The 22,470-nt window shown below is 36.5% G+C and overlaps 1 protein-coding gene across 2 annotated transcripts; it reads left to right on the forward strand.

The window, feature by feature from the left end:
* The first annotated feature begins 14,657 nt into the window (after positions 1-14,657).
* On the forward strand, positions 14,658-22,470 carry LOC133696553 (sphingoid long-chain bases kinase 1). Of its 2 annotated transcripts, none has more exons than XM_062118770.1 (10): positions 14,658-14,819; positions 14,986-15,094; positions 15,235-15,751; positions 15,850-16,221; positions 16,640-16,733; positions 16,840-16,877; positions 18,243-18,389; positions 19,304-19,403; positions 20,340-21,280; positions 21,926-22,470. In XM_062118770.1, exons 2-10 carry the CDS (start codon positions 15,027-15,029, stop codon positions 22,073-22,075), a joined length of 2,427 nt encoding a protein of 808 aa, XP_061974754.1. In that variant the 5' UTR covers positions 14,658-14,819; positions 14,986-15,026; the 3' UTR covers positions 22,076-22,470. The 2 variants fall into 2 exon arrangements, with proteins under 2 accessions (XP_061974754.1, XP_061974755.1); XM_062118771.1 differs by having other exon boundaries at positions 15,274-15,751.

Raw genomic sequence — 22,470 nt, forward strand, 5'->3', positions numbered from 1 at the left:
TAGCATTCAAAGAACAAATGCTCATGTGTTTCGATATGAGTTCCACAAAAGCTACATGCACCATTCGTTATTATACCAGCTGAGTGAAGACGGTCCATGGTACGCAGTCGACTGAGACCTGCAAGCCATAGTATGAAAGATTGTCGTGGAATGTAACCTTTGAACCATAGTAGCTGATGCATGTTATTCACTAGCCGTTTTTCACGAAGAAAGTCCCACGCTGATTTGAACAACAAAGAAAAAAGGGAAAGGAATTAATACATGGCTGTTACGTGAACAGTGACCATGAAATTAATTCCAACTCATGCAAGCGGAGCCGCTACGTGAATAGTAGCAAGGTAATTATTTTGCAGTGAACAGTGTTTTGTGTTCCTTCTTCAATTTTTCTGCTCTACAAACTGGGATGGGAGATTGGTTGCTGGATGCCCCATATATCACAGATACTGGTAGGGATTCTGCTACTAAACTCCATAGATGTTAAGTGTGTGCGAACCAGTTGAAACACTACCTCAGCAATTGTTGCAGTAGCTTGGAACTGGTTGCTGAAGATTCTGGTGTTGCGTTCATACCACAGTTAGTAGACAGTGGTTGATAACAAGAGGCGAGCTATGGTGTGTTGGATGTTTGTCTTCATACTGTAAGTTGTTGAAGCCCATTATAAGAGGTTGCGCCAGGAACTATTTGGCCAGTAGATGTTGGCTCTAGCATTGACCGTTTGCCATACTGTTTGAGAAGTTTAGCATTCAAAGAACAAATGCTCATGTGTTTCGATATGAGTTCCACAAAAGCTACATGCACCATTCGTTATTATACCAGCTGAGTGAAGACGGTCCATGGTACGCAGTCGACTGAGACCTGCAAGCCATAGTATGAAAGATTGTCGTGGAATGTAACCTTTGAACCATAGTAGCTGATGCATGTTATTCACTAGCCGTTTTTCACGATGAAAGTCCCACGCTGATTTGAACAACAAAGAAAAAAAGGGAAAGGAATTAATACATGGCTGTTACGTGAACAGTGACCATGAAATTAATTCCAACTCATGCAAGCGGAGCCGCTACGTGAATAGTAGCAAGGTAATTATTTTGCAGTGAACAGTGTTTTGTGTTCCTTCTTCAATTTTTCTGCTCTACAAACTGGGATGGGAGATTGGTTGCTGGATGCCCCATATATCACAGATACTGGTAGGGATTCTGCTACTAAACTCCATAGATGTTAAGTGTGTGCGAACCAGTTGAAACACTACCTCAGCAATTGTTGCAGTAGCTTGGAACTGGTTGCTGAAGATTCTGGTGTTGCGTTCATACCACAGTTAGTAGACAGTGGTTGATAACAAGAGGCGAGCTATGGTGTGTTGGATGTTTGTCTTCATACTGTAAGTTGTTGAAGCCCATTATAAGAGGTTGCGCCAGGAACTATTTGGCCAGTAGATGTTGGCTCTAGCATTGACCGTTTGCCATACTGTTTGAGAAGTTTAGCATTCAAAGAACAAATGCTCATGTGTTTCGATATGAGTTCCACAAAAGCTACATGCACCATTCGTTATTATACCAGCTGAGTGAAGACGGTCCATGGTACGCAGTCGACTGAGACCTGCAAGCCATAGTATGAAAGATTGTCGTGGAATGTAACCTTTGAACCATAGTAGCTGATGCATGTTATTCACTAGCCGTTTTTCACGATGAAAGTCCCACGCTGATTTGATGCTGAAGTTCCCGGATGGATGACCCTTCCATTCACAATAGTCTTCAGTGCAGTTTTTGGGATGGAAAGGAATGGAGTCCCAGTGGCCATGCAGTGCAGATACACCCCTTGGAAACTCCCATTGCCCTTCTTTGATGATATCAGCTACCCGTGCTTCCCAAGATAATCCTGTAGTCGTGAGGGTTCATAGAGGATAGCTGTCAATAAACCTCCTCCCCCCAGGAATCCAGTAATCAAACCATAAAGAAGTTGAGTAGCCATTTCCTATTCTGTTAATGAACCAGCCTCTACACCATTCCATGCTTTGCAGAATTTTCCTCCAAGACCAAGAAGGGTTGGACGGCAATGGGACTTGCCAAAATGATTTGCCACGTAAAAGGTTTGCATGAATCTGCGTCGTCTATATGGATTCTTTATCCGTGAGGAGATGCCATATATGTTTAAGTGTTGCGGCCTGGTTCCACGTTTGGAGTTTCTTGATCCCTAATCCTCCTTCATGCAGTAGGTAACAAACAGCATTCCATGCCACCTTTGCTCCTATGGTAGTGAGTGATGTTCCTTTCCATAAGAATGCAGCTAGGATGCTCTCCATCTTTTTTATTGTTGCACAGGGGAGAATGAATATGGTGGACCAGTACACCTGGATTGAGAACAGTACCGATTTTATCAGTTGTAATCTACCAGCATAAGTGAGGGAGGAGGATGTCCATAATTTGATTCTCGTTGTGATCCTCTGGAGTAATGGAAGACAATCTGTGTGAGTGAGCCGTGAAGATAATAGAGGAACACCAAGATACCGCACAGGAAGAGTTTTTTTCCTGTATGCCAAGTTGTGCTACTATTATGCTGTGAAGGCTTCCCTCAAGACCTGATAAATAAAGAGAACTTTTTGCAAGATTAATTGTGAGACCTGAAAGTGTGGAGAACTTGTCTAAGCTGGACTTCAGTACCATAATTGAGTCGGGATCAGCATGACAGAAGAGCATTAAATCATCTGCAAAACAAATATGGGTTAGTTTAGTTGGCTTGCACCGCCAATGGTATTTGAAAGCACTGCATTGGACTGATTGAGTAATAATGCCAGCCAAGCCTTCCATCGCCAAGACAAAGAGGTAAAGAGATAGGGGATCACCCTGTCGAATGCCTCTTGTTGCTTGGAAAAAACCATGCATCTCGCCATTGATGTTGATGGTATAGTGGACTGTGGTGATGCATGTTTTTATCCAGCGTATCATAGTGTGTGGGATGCATATAGCATGCAAGCCCTCAAGGATGAAATCCAAACTAACAGTGTCAAAGGCCTTCTTTAAGTCCACTTTTAAAGCACATCAGGCTGGCCCCTTGTTGTGATGATAATTATGCATTAGCTCTTGTGTAAGGAGAATAGCGTCTGAAATGTTACGGCCAGGAAGAAAGGCCGACTGGGAAGGGCCTATCACATCGACCAGAGCTGCCTTTAGTCTTATAACAAGCAGCTTGGAGATGCATTTATAAATCACATTGCAATAGGAAATTGGTCGAAAATCATTCAAGGTAGCCGGGTGTTCTTTTTTTGGCACAAGTGCTACTCTTGTTGCATTGACATAGCGAGGCAGAGTGTTAATGGAGAAAAAGAACCTGATAGCAGCAATAAAATCAACCCTGATGATGTCCTAACTTTTCTTATAGAAAAGTGCATTATAACCGTCTGGCCCTGGAGCCTTTGCATCTGGGATGGAAAATAGTGCTGCCTTTATATCATCATCAGTAATGGGTGTAAGAGTTGCTGCTTTAGAGGCTTCTGTGATGGTGTTAGGGAATATACCTGCGACTTCTGCATTCAATATAGGATGAGGGGCAGTGAGGAGGTTTTCAAAGTATGTTGACGCCAACTGCCCTATGTCCTGCTGATCAGTAACAAGATTCTCATTTTCATCCTGCAAACTATGTATTCTGTTTCTGACCTGGCGGTGGAGTAGAGATTTGTGAAAGAATGTGGTATTTTTATCTCCCAGTTGCATCCATTGGACTCTGGACTTTTGCTTGAAATAAGATTCCTCATCTTTACAAAACTGCTAATATTGAGCAGCCAATATGCGTTCAGTAGCTTGTGCACTATCTGATGTTGGATACTCATCAAGAAGAAACTGTGCTGCATGCTAATCTACTTTGGCTTTGGCAACTCTGTCTGTGATGCTGTTTGTGTGCTGCAGGTGAATATTCCTCAAGGCTTGTTTCAGGCGGCGCAACTTAGTTGTAAATTGGAACATAGGATTTCCATTAACAGGAGCTTGTCAAGAGGAGGCAACAGTGGCAAGAAAATCATTATGTTCAGCCCATAGGTTCAAGAATTTGAAAGAAAAATGCTGCTGCGGGTTGAGACTGTGAAGACGTAGTATCATGGCACTGTGATCAGAGATACTGCGAGGCTCAAATGTTGCATGTGAGGCCAGCCAAGAAGTAAAAAAACAAGAATTTCCAAATACCCAGTCTAACTTTTTCTGAATAGTGTTGCACCCATGCTGGCCATTGTGCCATGAGTACTTGATACTTGTATAAGGGGCTTGCATGAGTTCTGACTGATTGATACATGTAGCAAAATCATCCTGATACCTTAGCCAATTAGTGTCCCCCCCCCCCCGGTTCTGTCACCTACTGTCATTATGGCATTGAAGTCGCCCATAACAATCCACGGAATGCATGAACTTAGAGAACTCTCATGTGCTATGTAATGCCAGAGGTTGTGTCTTTCAGCCGGTGTGTTATGGCCATATATGAATGTGATTTTGATTGGGTGAGGAAGGCTAGTGTGTGTAGCTTCACAGGTTAACCATTGGGGTGCACTGTATAGACAAGTGAGATGAAGTTTGTGAGGATTCCAACCAACAAGAATTCAGCAAGTTGGGTTGGAGGCTATATTGGTGAGGTATTGCCAATGAAGGGGTGCAAGAGTGGGTTGAACATCTGCGAGATTAGCAGCAGAGACTTTAGTTTCTAGGAGGCCAAATATATCAAGACTGTTTTTTTGTGCCCAAGCATGGACGGTTTTTTGTTTTTGGAGTCTATTGAGACCCCATATGTTCTAGCTACCAATGATGAAAATTTATTTAAAAGAAAAATGAACAATTAAAATGAAAAGTTAAAGGCCCCGGGCCTCCTTTTTTTTCCTACCCCCTTTTTTTTTCTTGACAGTAGTTGGAGTTGGTGGTGGGGACTGATCATGGCTATTAGTCGTATGGATATGGGATGTAGAAGCCTCAGCTGATACCTCCTGTGCTGCTGAAGAAGTTGCACTAATAGTGCAAAGAGAGTCCATCTTGCTTTCAAGACAAAGAGTAGCATGCAGACTATTAAGATGATGATGTTGAAGGCCAGGTAGATCATTACCTGAATGTTGGCTGGAATCACAGTCCTCGATATCGGTGGGAGCTGCAGACTCTGGAAGTGGCACGGGTAAATGTGGTTTGGGTGTAGGGTAAGTGGTAGGGTGAAGTTTTTTAGCAGTATGTAGTAGCATGGATGTAATTGTGACACTGGTTGAGGGTTCGATAGAGGCTATAGCATGAGGGACAGTAGTTGGCTCTGGCTGTGGAGTAATGTTGGTTATAGTTAATGGGATAGTTAGGGTAATGGCATGGGAATTATGTGTATGTAGTTGCTCTGGGTGTGGTGCTAGGTGATGGGATAGTAGAGGCAATGGCAGAGGTTATATGTTGTGTTGGCAATGGTTGTGGGGAATTGTAGCTAGGACAGCAGCGGCTTGAACTTTGTCCTGGATAGTGGGTGATGGTGCAACACATGAATGGCCAAAAACCTTGCATTTTTCACACCGTAGGGGCTTCCATTCATATTCAACAGTAACAGTAATGGGTGCAGTAGAAAGGGGACTTTCGATATCAAAACTATGGACGAAAGGCAAGGCAGCATCCACTTCAACACATAATCTTGCATACTCCAGCCGTGTGCAACCATACGTGAGTTCATCACAAGAAAGTGGCCTCCCATGCTTGCTGCCAGACTTAGTCCTTGCTTAGACCACAAGGGAAAAGGTAAGCCATATAAACGAATCCATACTGGGATGGTGGATATTTTGTTCTTATCAAACTGGAATCGGGGGTACCATTGTTGAAGGATGATATTCTTTCCTCCAAACATCCATGGCCCTTTCTCTAATACTGTATGCAGCGCATCCTCTGTGTTGAAACGAAATAAGATGAAGCCATTAAAAGTTGTCATAACATTCTCTAACCCATACGAATGACATGCCCTTGAGGCAATAGAATTGACGGCATGGAATGGCATTCGAAACCCTGGGAAAAAACTGACTATGCAACGATTCCATTGAGAAGAATTTTCCAAAAGTATGTCTTCTGTGATCTTAAGACTGTGACCTATTGGTTGACGGGGAATCGGCTCCAAAGTGAATCGAGTACTAGAATCAGAGACTCTAACTCGATCTGACCATAAAGTTGGAGTGGTGGCAGGTTTGGCTTTGGGGTTTTTGGTAGTGTTGGTCATAGTGGATGTGTAGGGTGGTACGAGACTGAACAGTGGGGATGTAGTTGCAGGAGCAGGAACAAAATTTTGGTCGGTGAGAATAAAGAGAATGACAAGGGGAATGGAAAGGGGCGATGAGATAAGGAGTAGGAGGTCACCGGCGACCAGTACGGGACCAGCAAGATGTTTTCGTCAAAGTCGCCAATGGTGGCTGCTCTCATCTCATTTTTTTCCCTAAACCCTAAACCCTAAACCCTAAAACCCCAAACCCCAAACCCCAAACCTCAAACCCCAAACCCCAAACCCTAAACCCCTAACCCTAAACTCTAAACCCCTAACCCTAAAACCCTAAACCCTAAACCCTATACCCTAAAACCCTAAACACTAAACCCTGAACCTGAAACCCGAAAACCTGAACCTGAAACCCTGACCCTAAAACCCGAACCCCAAACCCCCAAACCCTGAACCCCAAAACCTTAAAACCCTAAACTTCTAAAACCCTAAACCCTAAAACCAAAACCCTAAACCCCAAACCTCAAACCTCAAACCCAAAACCCTGAACCCTAAACCCTAACCCGAAACCCCAAACATTAAAACCCTACACCCTAACCCTAACCCTAACCCTAACATGAAACCCCGAACCCCAAACCCTAAACCTTAAACCCTTAACCTTAGACCTCAGTCCCTAAACCCTAGACCTAAAACGCCAATCCCCTAACCCCAAACCCTAAACCTTTTTTTTAAACGCTAAACCCAAAACCCTAAATTCAATACCTAACCCAAACCCAAAACCCTAAACCCTAAACTCAGAACTCTAAACCTTAAACCTTTTTTTAACCCTAAATCAATTGAAATATTTTTAAATAATTAAAATCCTAAATTAAAATATTTTCAAATAATTAAAATCCTACTATATGTTATAAACTGTATAAAGTATAATTAATTAAAAAAAATAAACAAATATACTAATTGTCACATGTTTGCAACCTCAAACCTGTAAAAAATGATTTAACCAGAGATTTAAAAACTAGATGCATCTTATCACTAGTTTTTAGAATTCAAACCCAATTAGCTTGCAAGATGGGAGAAGACTAGGTTGACCTTTTATAAGACTCATTCCTATGCTTTTACACCAACGGCGTGTTTATTTTTGCAGTGTTACCATTAAGTGTGTGTAACCATGTCTTCAAAGAATAAAATTTTTTAAATAATTTTTTAAAATATTTTTATTATTTTGATGTGTTGATATAAAATATAATTAAAAAATATTATTATAATATATTTTAAAATTAAAAAATATTTTAATAAATAACTACACACACAATTTTAAACATTTTTTAAATATTGATATTCTTTCTAATGTATCCATGCTTATAGTCAAGATGTATTTAGATTTACAAATCTCGTCGAACATGAATGAATAGTGGCCTAGTTTTTATAATAGCTGGTTTTTATTCTATAACTGAAACATGTTATCTAGACATGATTTATCGATATAGAAAGATAGTGAAACGCATTGTGATGTTTAAAATGGAACAGAACCATGAAAAAACACAATTAATATTGTGTTGATTTATATGTAATTTAATTTTATAAGATAAAGATTTTTTGTTTGGATTATTGTTGTTTTGAAAGTCATGTGCTGGATAATTATACCATAATATTCATCAAAGACATGTTGCAACCATAATATTAATTTCTTACTCATGTATTTGCTTTCTCACATGCAAAAAATTCCCTACAATTAATGACTTTTATCACATTAAATTATTTAATGCATTTTAAATTACATGCCTTTTATGAACATTTCACATGTTAAGCGGTTGTTAGAAATTAGTTGCACTTCAAGCCACCGCCACAATCATGCATTTCTCTAAGTTAGGGAGATACAATGGTACACACCTCTCGATGCGCGGGCAAAGAGCTGGTAACTAATATAATATTTTTATTATTTATATTTTGTTTTTTAAATAATAAATAAAAAAAACTAATGTTCCAAGGTGTTTTTGTATTTTTTTTTAATTTTATATGCACATTAAAATAATTAAATTATCCATAAAAAATAAAATCTCAATCACCATAGTTAATGATATTTTGTTATCTTCATTGTGGTTTTATATATATATATATATATATATATATATATATATATATATATATATATATATAATCAGGTTGACGAGAGAACTTAGTAATTTAAAAAAATATAAAATTATTTAAAAAAAAATTGGATGCATGCATTGCACCTGTCTACATGTGGGCTGCTCCATCACCATTTGAGTAACAAGTAAAGAGGCTTAAGACTAGGGCTGAGTATTTCCGGTTCGGTTCGGTTTTGAACCAAAATAAACAACCAAACCGAATTTTTTTTTTAATTTTGTGAACCGAACCGAAAATCGGTTCAAACCGATTAATTTCGGTTCGGTTCGGTTCGGTTTTTTTCCTTTCAAACCCAGTGGTCCTCTCTACTTTTCCTGCAACCTCACACAGTAGATCCCAAGTTGCTAGAGGTGAAGACTCATTGGCATTCAGACTTTCACGGCTAGATCCTTGTCTACAACTGCACTTGCATCCAACTATACATAGCGTTGATGGAGACGATCCAGACAAAACCCAACCTTGCAAATCAGGCAAAAAACCCAAGACCCGAACATTAGACCCAGAAAACATAATCACAGAAACCAGAGTAGGTCGTCCTACTTTAAAAAGAAACATAAAGGAAGCAATACCTTAGTCTTTTCGGTGCTGCAAGGGGGGTCGTTTCTCTTGAAATCATCTTCAAGGGCGGAGTGAGTCGTTTGGTGAGTTAACTCAGCCAAGTAATCTTCTTCGTCACTCTGTGTCTCAGTAGAGCCAATGACAACCAACTTGTTCTGCTTTGATTTTTCACTAGCCAGAGAGTAAAGAGAGAGATGCAGAGAAGGGAGGGGAGGGGGGGCCAACCAAAAAGTAAAGTGAAAGTGAAAGTGAAAGTGGAGAGATGCAGAGAAGTGAGGGGAGGGGGGGCGGCAGTTGAATAGTTGATAGTTTAAAGTTATTCTAGGGTTAGAAAGCATGGTATTTATACTTGCCTTTTTTTTTAAGTGGTGGCTGGTTGAACCGGTTCGGTTCGGTTCAATCGGTTTCAGACTTTAGAAACCGAAACCAAACCGAACCGGAATTTTTTTGTGATTTTTTAATCGGTTAATTCGGTTTTTTTTCGGTTATTTTTTTCTGGTTTTCTCGGTTTAATCGGTTTATCGGTTTTTTTGCTCACCCCTACCTAAGAAAACTAAACTGTGGCTTTCAGTGCGATGTTTAAATTATATAGACGGCCCATCTATTCTCGGGTGGTGCGTGTGGTGAACAAGACTCTAGTTTGATATCGGTAAACTTTTCTTTTATTTTTCTTATTTTTCTCTTTTTTTCTTGATTTTTGCACCTAACTCTTCAAAATTTTAAAGTAGCCCTTCAATTTATTTTTTCTTTCGGATCTAATTCATATTTGTTTAATTACTATTTATTTTATTTGAAGTAGTTTATAAAATTGAAATGATTTTTTTTAATTTCATGCTCCTTTAATTTTTTTTTAGGTGTTAAATTCGATCCTTATTCTTTTTATTGCTATTTGTTTTGTTTAAATTAATTTTTATGATTAGATTTTTTTACGATTTCATCTTTTTTCATTTTTTCCCAATCAAATTTGATCGTTAATATTTTATTTTTATTTTTATTTTTATTTTTATTTACTTTGAAAAGTTTTTTCAATTGATATTTATTTTTCGATTTCATCATATAACATTAAATTGGTTAGGAATTTAGCTTATCAATTAAGCTCAGGTCTAGAATTTCACGGATTGCGAGTTTGAGAGGTTAATTCAGGTTTAAAAGACTCGTTCAAGTTTGCTTGATTTTATTTTTTTCTTTTTTAAGCTTTTTTTTTTCAATTTCATCTTTTAATATTTATTTCATTAAAGATCAGGCTCCGTTAACTCTTTTTTCACTTGCTTTCCATATAATTTTTTACTGATTTTAAAACTGACTTAGGTTATTTTTTATCTTTTTATTTATTGTTCTTTGTAAAATTTAGTTTTTTAAAGATATTTAGTTTTTAAATTAGATTATTAATTGATTAGATATAAGCATAAGATTATCACTTCATAATATCTTGAAAAGGAAAATAAAAATAAAAATAAAAAATATTGGGTAGGCATTTATTGGCACAAATAATCATTTTACAAGATAAAAAGATTATTCAAATAAACAAACTTATTAAACATGACTTGGTATATGTCCCGTGTTACGAAATCAAATATTTTGATATACATCTTTTTCTTAATTTTTTTCATTTTAGTCTTTTCTTATCATTAACGCCTTTTTATTTTACATTATAGGTACAAATAATTTTTTATTTGTTTAATTAGATGCGTACATAAGCTTTTTAGTTTTAATAGCTAATAAAATAAAATTATTTGTTTCATAATTTTGCTGAAAAATAAAATTATTTGAACCGTAATGGAGCGCAGTTTAAATAGCTAATAAAATTAAATAAATAAAATTAATTATAATTATAGAAATACTAATTTATTTTTTTAATGAACATATCCGTTATACACCTAATGCAATATTATATATAAAGCTAAAAGGCATTAGCCTTTAAGATTGATGCGCCCTCTCTCACAATTCATTATGGATTGTAGTAATGTATTTTTTAAAAAAATATTTCACTTTGATCCTCAAACTTTTATTTTGTGCGATTTGGTCTTTTGGAGCCCAAATTAGTCCTTAATTACATAATTTTTTAGGGAGGAGGATTAAATTGAAAGCTAAGGGACTAAAGTGAAAATCTTGGGTAACATAGGGAGCTGGTTGAATGTTTTGTTGAAACATTCATTTTAATCACACATATGTTTTAGGTATAAGAAGATTGGTCCCTTAAATTTCAAGACAATATATTTTGGTACCTAACTTTATTTTTCTCTTTTTTTCAGTCATTTTTTATTAAGAGGAGAGAGAAGGAGTCGTCAGATTCTGGTCTAGAGAAAAAAAATGGTCTTTGAGGAAGATTCCGGCCACCAAAACAGTTGCTTTTTGTGTCAAAAGGTTTCATATGATGATGAGAGTTACATTTCGGTGTTTTTTTAACCTTGAAAACACTTAAAATAACATATTTAAGCTCGGGAAGAATTTTTGTTCCAAGTGGATTTCGTGTTTTGGGTGGTTTTTTGACTTTTTGGTGGCCATTAATTAGTTTAACAAGGTCTCTATGATGTTTTCTAAGTGTTTTGGGTTTAAAATTGGTTTAAATGAGATTTTTTGGTGAAAAAATAACGAACCCTGTTTTACCGACCACCACATTGATTGAATTCTAGGTTGAAGCAAACGACATGTTTTTTTGAAATATTTGGGGCAAACAATGTGTCATCCTCCTCATTAAATTTTTTTAAAAAAAGGCTCGTGCTAGGGCCTGGTGTTGCAGGCCCGAGCACGGGTTGTTGCTTCATTGGGCCAAGTGTTGGGCCTAGCTGACCAGGCCCACAAGTGCCTGTCCTAGTTCTTTTTTTATATTTTTTTTTTAAGAATAATGCATTATTTGTGTATATTTTTTCAAATAAATTTTTGGTTTATTTTTTGATTAGATTGTGATTATTTTTAAATGATATTGAGTATGTTTAGTTTTTAGAGAGGTGATTATGATTCATTTGTGATTTTTTCTTAATTTTATATAGATTAATTTTTATTTTTTTTTGAATATTGATTTTTTTATAAGATTTTTCATATGTGCAGCCTTGCATTGTTTTTTTTTAATTATTGTTCAATAAATTTTATGTGTGTGTCGGTTTCTATTATAAATTTTATGTGTTTTTCTACTACAAATTTATTTTGATAGAGGAATTTATTAAACATGATCAGGTAAATTACTCGTGTTGTGATGTGAGATATCTTGAATTTTATTTTTTGCTTGGTTTTCTCAATTTCATTTTTGTTTATTGTTGATGAAATTTTTTTTTTCATTTTGGTCAGTGTTGCCCAAGAAAGTTTAAAGGTTTTAGGTGCTCTTAGATTGCTTTTTTTTTTGGAGAAAATTTACTTTTTAAGATGAGTGTTTAAGATATGTACCATACTTATTTTATACACTAGATCCAGACACGTAGATGGATTCATAAAATGTTTTTGCATATACTTAACTAAGTTATTCAGGTCCTTGTAGTAACAAGGAGTTGACAAATATTTATTACTCTTTACTTGCTAACAGTTGATGGGACTTCACTTTTCACTCAAAAGTTGGGCTTCCATACTCTTTTTGTTCATTATGCTAATTTTTGTTTTGAATTGCTCAAACAATGCCTATGTTATATTAATGTTCCTTTACATTTTACAATTTGATTCTTATATGAAATTCAAGACAATTTACGCAAGTTTTTAGCATGTTACTTATATGTTGCTTGAAAGTCAAATAATATATTTTTTAATGCTACAAGCTCCTTATTGCATGCTTAAATTATTAATTTTTTAATTGTCTTATAATTAAAAATAGAATGCATTTTCAAAAATAACCTGTGGCAATGCACGAGCAACCTATCTAATAGTTTCTAATGACAAACTATACACACACACACACACACACACACACACACACACACACACACACACACACATACACACACATACCAGGTGAACATAATCTTAGCGTTCAAGAGCCAAATATTAAGAGCTCACAGCTAATGAGTAGTTATAGCCTGATTTAAATTAAATTACAATTTAATATTTGATTTACAATCAACTAATAATCTATTATAATTTATATATCTGGAATAAAATACTAAACCATGTAATTGAATTCAAACACATACACACACATTGTTTGGAATACCTGTGAAAATAAAATAAATTAATAATCTTGATTATTTTACTTTTAATAAAAAAATCATTCCCTTTTTTTTACAGAGACTTATATTTATTTTATCCTTAATTCTTTATAAATTTTGGTACTTGGATTAATAAGGAACCTTGATAGCACAACAACAAAAAGAAGAATAAAACTCAACCATTACCATGAAACAGACCTAAAAAACAAAAATAAATTGGAAAAAAAGGGAGATTTTATAGTCAAGATTTTAATGCAATTAAAAAAGTTAAGGATGTTAGGGTGCACTTGATTATATTTAGGTAATAGATGTTTGCCCATATTGGACTTGCATCTAACAAGCATGAGAGGGAAAGAATTACAAGTATCCACTAATTTGTTATTACACAATTGTTTTCTATGCATGAGTACCGCTAAACCTCAAACTAGTTTTATCATAAAATCAGACCTTCTATATGGCTTTATCCAGACCAACCAATCCATAAGTTTTCTATTAAAATATCAAGCATTTAACTTGACAAGATAAGTGATAGAAAGGTGAGTTATAGAACCAATATTCAAATCGTCATCCTAATGTTTCAAGATGAAGGTGTTTTGAGGCCTTTTATATCAGATATTAAAATTTACCTTGAAATAGCATTTCATCCTAAGTAGAGTAACCACACCACACGATTTTTTTTTGTTATGATGATAGGTTATTTTTGTTTTCCTCCTTTGATAACAAAAAAAAAACTAAAAACCATTAAAACACTAACAGGGCTATTTAAACAACATATGTGGCGATGTTCGATGACCAATGACTTTCATAACAATGTTTGAATTGTCTCAATAGCTTCTTCATCCTAAGCAAACAAGTGACAAATAGACCTTTAATTTGATGTTGACAATTTTTTTTCCATTATTTTTTATCTCCTCCTCGATTTTTGCTCATGATCCTTCAAATTTTCAAAATAACCTTTTAATTTGTTTTTCCTTCAGGTTTTGTCCATAATCTTTTGATTATTATTTTTTTAAAAAAATAATTTATAAAATTATATTTTTTTTTAATTTCATCCTCCTTTAATTTTTTCACATGTAAGATATGGTCTTTATTATTTTGATTGTTACTTGTCTTATTTGAGATTATTTTTAAAATATATTTTTTACATGATTTTTTTCCTATCATATTTGATCTTAATTCTTTTTATTGTTATTTTTTTGGCAAAATTTATAAATTGATAAAAAAAATTAGTTTCATCTATCAACATTAGATTGGTTGAGAATTAAATTTCTTAATGGAGCTCCGGTCTAGAATTTTATGAGTTTTAATTTTAAAAGATTAACCAAGATTTAAAAGATTCGTTTAAATTTACTTGATTTTAAAAAAAAAATTATATTTTTTCAGTTTCATAATCATTATTCAAATTTAGGATTAAACCCTTAAAATGAGATTCAATATTAAAAAAAAAAAACCCATCATCAGGAGATTATATGAACATTGCAAGATTAAGCCCCTGTAAAAATTACAAGAAATGAAATGAAAGATGGTGAAAAACAAAATTAACTGCAGTGCCATATCACAGGCACAGAAGTACTGTAGAAAGAAAAGAGTGATATGAGATGAGGCCGAGACATGGGGGCCCAAACCCCTCTTTCTGACTTTGAATGAACGGACCAACGAATGAATCTTCCTCGTCCACCTCATCCTCACCAGCTGCAAATTGCTTCATTTTCATCTGAGACGAGATGAGAGCGCATCAGCTAGAGGCTAGACGAAGAGGACGATCTCACCGACATCTATCATCATTCCACGGTAATTTTTTCCTTCCTCCTCCTCCTCCTCCTCTCCTTCCGTTTTGTCGCCCATTATTTGTTTATTTATTTATCATAGACAATTTCTTTCCTATTCGAATCTAATCTCAAAAGGTAATAAAAAGAAATAACAGTCCAAGGAATTGAATTGAATTGAACTTTTGCAGGCTGATCTGGTCATTTCCCGTCTTGATAGTGCTTTTGATTGATGCCGTTTATTGTTGTCAAAATTGGATTGTTACCACCACTACCACCACCGTATCGCTTCCAGCTCATGTGAGAGAGTGTGGGATGTCATTTTCCTTGCTTTGATTTTTTATCAATTAATTAAAATTGAATCAAAATTTGTTGGAGGTTTATAGAGGTGTCATCAATCCCCTGTCTTGCTGTGTGTCTTTTTTTATTACACAACGCAGAGACATGCACCAGGGTAAGAGTGGGAGTTTTGTGTCCAGGAATAATCCGGGTATTAATTCCAACGCTACTACTGCTCCTGCTAACAACACTAATAAATCTCAGAGGAGATTGAGCTTGTGCTCTCAAATAGCCACGCACTCTTCCCCAATTGTTTTCCCTGAGAAACAGAAACGCAGCAAGAAGCTCAAGGCTGCCTCTTCCAATTCCAGGAGTAGTACTGAGGCCGTTGATGATGACCCGTTTCCATTCAACCAACCCAAGATTGATGAGCACAGAATAGACATAGGTGGAGGAGCAGCTGCAGGAGGAGATGAAAACTCCGATTTGTTAGGCTATGCTGTCTTATCTGGGAAACTCATTTTGGATAAAAGAAACACCTCTTCCTCTTCCTCCTATCATACCAGTACTACGAAGGATCAAGCTGACGTCACCAACCAACAAGCAGTTGATGCTAAGCTTACAAGCAAAGCTTTAGTTTGGGGTTCTCATATGCTCCATCTTGAGCATGTCATCTCGGTAATATTCAAATTTCATTCCCCAATTTTTTTTTAAACTGTACTCAAGAATTTACCATCGAGAACTTGAGCAATGATCCCCATACATGGCTTTGACAGGTATCATACAATGTTGGTCTCAGACATTTTACAGTGCATTCTTATCCCATAAAAAAGAGCTCTTGTGGGCTGTCTTGCTTTATGAAGCCTAAAAGAACTCGCAGAGACTACCGTTTCTTGGCTTCTAGCGTGGAAGAGGCCCTTCAATGGGTTGGTGGATTTGCTGATCAGCAATGCTATATTAATTGTTTGCCCCATCCCTTGGCTTCATCGAAGAAGCAAGCTTCTTCTGAGTTACTTCCCACTGACCCCCCGCCTGAACTGCTCTTCAAGTGCAAGAGCCCTCCCAAAATGCTGGTCATATTAAATCCACGCTCGGGGCGCGGTCGTTCAACTAAAGTTTTCCATGGAATTGTGGAACCAATATTTAAGGTCTTTTCTTGATTTTTGCTCTCGGTTTTCATTTAATTGTCAATACAATGATGCACAAAGCTCATCTCAACATGCTCGGGTGTGTTTGGGATTGGGGCATGGTTGGGTTTATTTGGTGGGACCCACAAAAAAATAACAAAAAGCATGTATTTTTAGCTCTTAGTGAGGTGTGGTTTGTGTTTTAAGAGGATTGTAGCTACAAAAAAAAACTCAACCTCACCTCACCATATCTGAATCCCAAACACGCATTCTGATACAACTTGTGTACTGGATATTCCTTACTTTTCTTGTCCAACTTATTTCATGTTTCTTTTCTGCTAAGATATGATCCTTTTCCCCTCCTTGCATTACATCAGCATGCTGAGAATGAATGCATGCTTTGCTCTGATATATATTGATGTGAATAATTTAATGACAGCTAGCGGGGTTCAAATTGGAGGTAGTCAAAACAACGTCTGCTGGCCATGCTAAAAAGCTTGCTTCAACTGTTGATATCAGCACTTGTCCTGATGGTATTATTACTCAATGCATCGCCTGATAACATTTTGCATTTATGGTTTGCTTACCCTTTTTTATGATCTCTCTCATCTTTATCCTGACAACTACATATTCTTCCAGGAATTATATGCGTTGGTGGTGATGGAATAATTAATGAGGTAAGTCTTTTACCACTTCAGGGGAATAACCAATTTTAATTTCTTGTTGCTGAATGTTCAGATATGCATATAGTTTAATGTCACACTATAGAGTACTATGCTCTCCTGCACAGATGTCATTGAATCATGCCATGCTCTTAGCTTGGATTTGATTTATTGACCTTTACAGTTACTTTTCTCGATTTAATAGCGAGTCATGAAGAATTTGATAAAAGAAACTAGATTTGTTTGAGAGGAAGAGTAAATAAGTTTGGATCTTTGTCATAGGAATGCGTTATTGAATGCAGTCAAGTTTGCATTCAATACTTGTTAACAGAGAAAGATTTACATCATTCATGGAAAAGCTGTCCTGCATCAAAACATGTCCAATACTTATGGGAACAACTGTATCATGTGTGCTGTACATCAAGAAGCAGACCTTTTCCAATGATAGTTTGGGCCTTAGTTTATATTGTTGAAGTTTTCAAGTTGCCAGGTTGGTCATAGGTTTTGGTTTTTTCATCAAAATCAGCTGCATTTAAGAATTGAGGGCAATGCATAATAACAAATGTTGTGACAGCTTGTTGTATATAACTATGTAGATGTGAAAATGTTTTATCGTGTTAAAGAGACAGGTCTGGTCTAGATTAGTTATTTTGTTGGAGAATGGGACTGCTCACTGTTATATATCAATCGTCATCCAAGCATGCTGATAAAAATGCCTATAGTTGAAGAGCAGAGAAATATTGTTAAATATTGGTGAGCAATACAAACACTGTTGAAGTGAAGGGAACTTAGAATACACAATTACACAGAAATCGTAAGATTTTTTGGGGATAAAGGAGAGGAAAATTTTGCATGACGAGGATGGTTTCATTTATTTGAAATTCTATACTGTACTAATCAGTCCTTCACTAGCTTGACTTTTGCTGTTTATGCAGCCCTGCCAGGTTGCACCAAATTTCTGACACTAATTTACCTATTCATTGATTGGAGGATACACAACCATGGAGATCAGGAGATCAGGTCTCCCTCCTTGGCCCCTGCCTCCATCTCTGTCATGCATTCACAGATGCATGCACTTTTGCAAGCGATCAAAACCCACAAATAATGCCCCCTTCCCTCTCTGAAAGCCCAACTTAAATGCTAAGATTGATTTTGCTAGCAAATGCTTTACCACATCTTCAGAATTACTTGTTGCAAAAATGTGATTGCTCTTATAAGGAGTATCTGGGTGGTGTTCTATGAGAGCATAATGACAATATGTGATGGCTTGCATGCATGCGCTTTGTATATTTATTGTGTATTCACACTGAATCATAATACTCTTGATGGTGGTCTGTTTCTTCATGTTGAACAAGTTATTTGATCTTTGTAATCATGCAGGTTCTAAATGGTCTGCTTATTAGGGATAACCAGAAAGAAGGGATTTCGATACCAATTGGAATTATACCTGCTGGTTCAGATAATTCACTTATTTGGACTGTTCTAGGGGTTAGAGATCCAATTTCGGCTGCCATATCTATTGTGAAGGTAATTTTTTTCATAAAAATGTGTAGATAATCATGTTTGGAAATGTTTTGATTAGTCTATCATAGATGAATGCTGTTTCTGTAAATCCTCAGTCAAAATTGAGACTGATTAACATGTATGATTTTTCAGTATGGAATTCATTGATGCATGGAAGTAGTAGGTCAAGTGTCTTGCATAGGTTTGACATTTTGGGTACAGCAGCACTAGGCTTCTGAGGGAGCGCAATTCTATACACAAGATTGTGGTGGTGTTTTCTTGGACACTGCTTTGGTGGTGTAGGTTAAATTTAGAAGAAAAATAGAAAATAGAAAAGAAAAAAGGGAGCAGAAATGAATGCTCAAAACTGTCCTGAATTTTGGTTGCTTTCTACTGTATTTTTTGAGCCCATGCTTCCTATATTAGCATATCTAAGATGAAGAAACATACTCTTTCCATCTCTCGAGGCTCCTGTGCCCAGCCATGAAACTGGAGAGTTGAACTGGATTATTCACACTGGGCCAGGAACATTCTGTAGCATGCCATCCAGGGCAAGACATTGGGATTCAGATGGCATGTGATCCACATTAGTTCCTGATGTGCTATAGGAAAAATGAGGGGAAGTCAAATTCCTTTCGACTCAATGGTGCTTGAGATGATTTATTGAGAATTTGCATTTACTACAGGAAGGTTGTTTGGACTTTTGTAATTGATTCTATAGTGAATTCATCCAATTATTTTAACCAGAAGCCTATGCATTGTTTCTCCGCAACTTGTGATTAGCCGCACACATGCACGTGAGTGTCTGCATGGGTGCATTAAGTCTGAAATTGTGATGTCTAATGAAGTTCTTTCCTATGAACTTCTATATTTGTGAAAATTCCACTTCATGGCATGCCTAGTGAGCTCACCATAAACGTACTTTTTGTTGGTTTCAGGGGGGTCTCACTGCTACAGATGTTTTTGCTGTCGAGTGGATACATTCTGGTGTTATACACTTTGGAATGACAGTCTCATATTATGGCTTTGTCAGTGATGGTGAGTTCACAATGTTGCAATTAATCCTCAAACAACCACTGAAAATTTATAGGTTTAGCTTCTTATTGCCTTTGGAACCACATAATTGAATTCAAGATCCTTAAACCAATCAACCTTGCATAACTGTTTTTGGTACAAATAAATGTTCCACGGAAACAAATATCCATGTGAAGTAATTGATGTACAAGTGAAAGGGAATTGGTACTCAAGATTTGTTAAAAGGTCTTTCACTGTGAATTCAGTTCAATGAGATTTGATGCAACAGATCATATATTCATGATTACTTTATAAAATCTACAAAATGCTACCTCCTTTGGGTTTTAAAAAATTCTTGGCGGTGTTTATAAGTATTTTTCCTTTTGTTCTTTTTATATCATTACTGATGCCACAACCAAATAATCTTATGAGCTTTATACTCGCAAACAAGATTAGATATTATTAGTCCTGGTGTTACAACACCTTTACATCTATTTTTGTTCAAATGTCCACGAGCTTTGTTTTAATGTTTGTAGTAATAACAATACTGGGTGCGTGCTTTGATGTTTGAGACATATTTGGTACGTGCTCAGGACTAATAATATCCAAGAGGTAGTAAACATTTTGATTTGTTATTGTGAGAGTCTATCCAAGAGATAAGAAATTGTTATGGAAAGAAAGGATACATTTTAAAAGGTCTAGGATAAGTGATCCCATCCGCTAACTTAGAGGCTAGATTGGATTGCACTTTTCCAGTTATCTGTTAAATTTAGTGAGTAGCATGAGCCATTGGCTGATCTTTGTTTCTTTTGCCAGTTGTTGTATTATTTAATATTTTGACCCTTACAGACTGTGGACAAAAAGTTTCTGTAATGGACACATGATGCTTGAGATGCTTTTTGAATTTTAATATGCATGATAGAAATTTTTATCATTCACTTGTACTTATTTCATGTGTAGTGTTGGAACTTTCTGAGAAATATCAGAAACGCTTTGGTCCATTGCGATATTTTGTTGCTGGATTTCTCAAGTTCTTATGCTTGCCAAAGTACAGCTATGAAGTGGAATATCTTCCTGCATCAAGAGAGGACAGGGATGGAAAACAGTCAGCTGAGAGAGACATAGTTGACATGTCAGACTTGTACACTGATGTGATGAGGAGATCTAACAAAGATGGCATACCCAGAGCCTCTAGTTTATCAAGTATCGACTCAATAATGACTCCAAGTCGAATGTCTGGAGGGGACTTGGATACAACCTGCAGTAGCACTCGTGCTAGCACTGAACCATCTGAGTATGTGCGTGGCTTGGATCCAAAAGCAAAACGCCTGTCATCAGGGAGGACAAATGTTATGGCAGAGCCAGAAGTTATTCATCCACAATTACCACTGTCAACAACTCCAAACTGGCCAAGGACTAGGTCAAAGTCGAGGGCCGATAAAGGATGGACAGGATTGACTTCTACACATGATCCTTCTCGATGTTCTTGGGGAAATGCCGCACCAAATGATAGAGAGGATATATCTTCAACATTATCTGATCCTGGTCCAATTTGGGATGCTGAACCAAAGTGGGATACTGAACCTAATTGGGATGTTGAAAATCCTATTGAATTGCCAGGGCCATCAGATGATATAGAACCAGGAACGAAAAAGGAAGTAATTCCTAGGTTTGAGGATAAATGGGAATTTAGAAAGGGACAATTTCTTGGTATCATGGTTTGCAACCATGCTTGCAGAACTGTTCAGAGTTCTCAGGTGGTAGCACCGAGGGCTGAGCATGATGACAACACCATGGATATGCTCTTAGTTCATGGTAGTGGGCGACTGAGGCTACTGAGATTTTTCTTGCTATTGCAGATGGGTCAACATCTTTCTCTCCCATATGTTGAATATATTAAGGTATGAGCAGGTACCCCTAACGATTCTTTTGCATTCATAAAATGAAGCAGCAAATTGAGTCTAGGTAATTGCATTATGGTTGTCAATGATGTTAGTATGAATTTTGGCATCTTAATTGAATTTCCTAGGGACTTTAGATGACTGAAAAAATTTCTAGTTTGAATCTTGTTTTGTTATGGTTGCTATGCTTGTCCATTGCTTTTCTTTGTTGCTGGGTTCATCCAATGCTCGTATTTGAGATCAGAACAGTGTGTTACACTGCCCTGCCAGTTTGTTCACATTGTTGTTATTTTGGAGTTGTTATAGGATCTGTTATTCAAGTTGTTCTTTTAAGAGCAGTGTCTGAAACACCAATCATCAAGTTGATTAATATTTTTTGAACTATATCATACATGCTGTGCTCGGCTGAATTTTGGTTTTTTTTTAACCGACATGTGAGTTTTATCAAAAGGCTGCGTGCCAATATTTGACCTGACTATGTAGGTAATCCTGCTCAGAGATGCAGAGAGGTAGCGGGTGTTTTCAAGCATTCATGTGCATATAAAAGAAATGCAACACATTGGGTGCTGCATGTTTTAGTAGGCAGCAAGGTTCATCATAAATGAATTAAGTTGTCTTGACACCATCTAGTTTAAACTTCTGCAGGTAAAATCTGTGAAGATAAAAGCGGGGAAGCACACACACAATGGTTGTGGAATTGATGGTGAGCTCTTTCAACTTAATGGGCAGGTAATATCTTCTTTGCTGCCAGAGCAGTGCAGACTCATTGGCCGGTCCCCAAACCATCCCATGTAACAATCATGAGGCCTCGCTCTACGTTTCTTTGAAAGAAAAGGGGACTTCACTCTCTTTGCGAGTTGTGGTTTTGATATATGCATAGATCCTGGAACCAGAGAAGAAAAAATTGTGGCCCTTTTTTCGTCTTTTTTTATTTATTTTTTTTCATTTGAAGCCCCATCATCACCATTGAGTCATTTGAGATCCCTGTAAATTTTTTGTGCGGTTATGTGTATTAGTTGCTGCTTGCTTATTTTATTATGTCCTTTTAGTTTGCCTATATACGCTGCCCTCTTTCTTTTGTTGGCATGAGGTGCTTCTTGTATTGGAAAACACCATTCCCTTTCTTCTGTGATTATAACCGAAATTGTTCATGTCATTGTGATATTGTAAAGCATTTGGTTCTCTTTCGA

The sequence above is a fragment of the Populus nigra genome, chromosome 6 (genome assembly GCF_951802175.1).
Source record: "Populus nigra chromosome 6, ddPopNigr1.1, whole genome shotgun sequence".
Classification (NCBI taxonomy): Eukaryota; Viridiplantae; Streptophyta; class Magnoliopsida; order Malpighiales; family Salicaceae; genus Populus; species Populus nigra.

Excerpts from the sequence above, each read along its gene's own strand:
- LOC133696553 (XM_062118770.1), top strand. The coding sequence starts at position 15,027 with ATGCCGTTTATTGTTGTCAAAATTGGATTGTTACCACCACTACCACCA. Across the intron at positions 15,752-15,849 it reads ATCTTGAGCATGTCATCTCG|GTATCATACAATGTTGGTCT; the intron begins GTAATATTCAAA and ends TGGCTTTGACAG. Across the intron at positions 21,281-21,925 it reads CATATGTTGAATATATTAAG|GTAAAATCTGTGAAGATAAA; the intron begins GTATGAGCAGGT and ends AAACTTCTGCAG.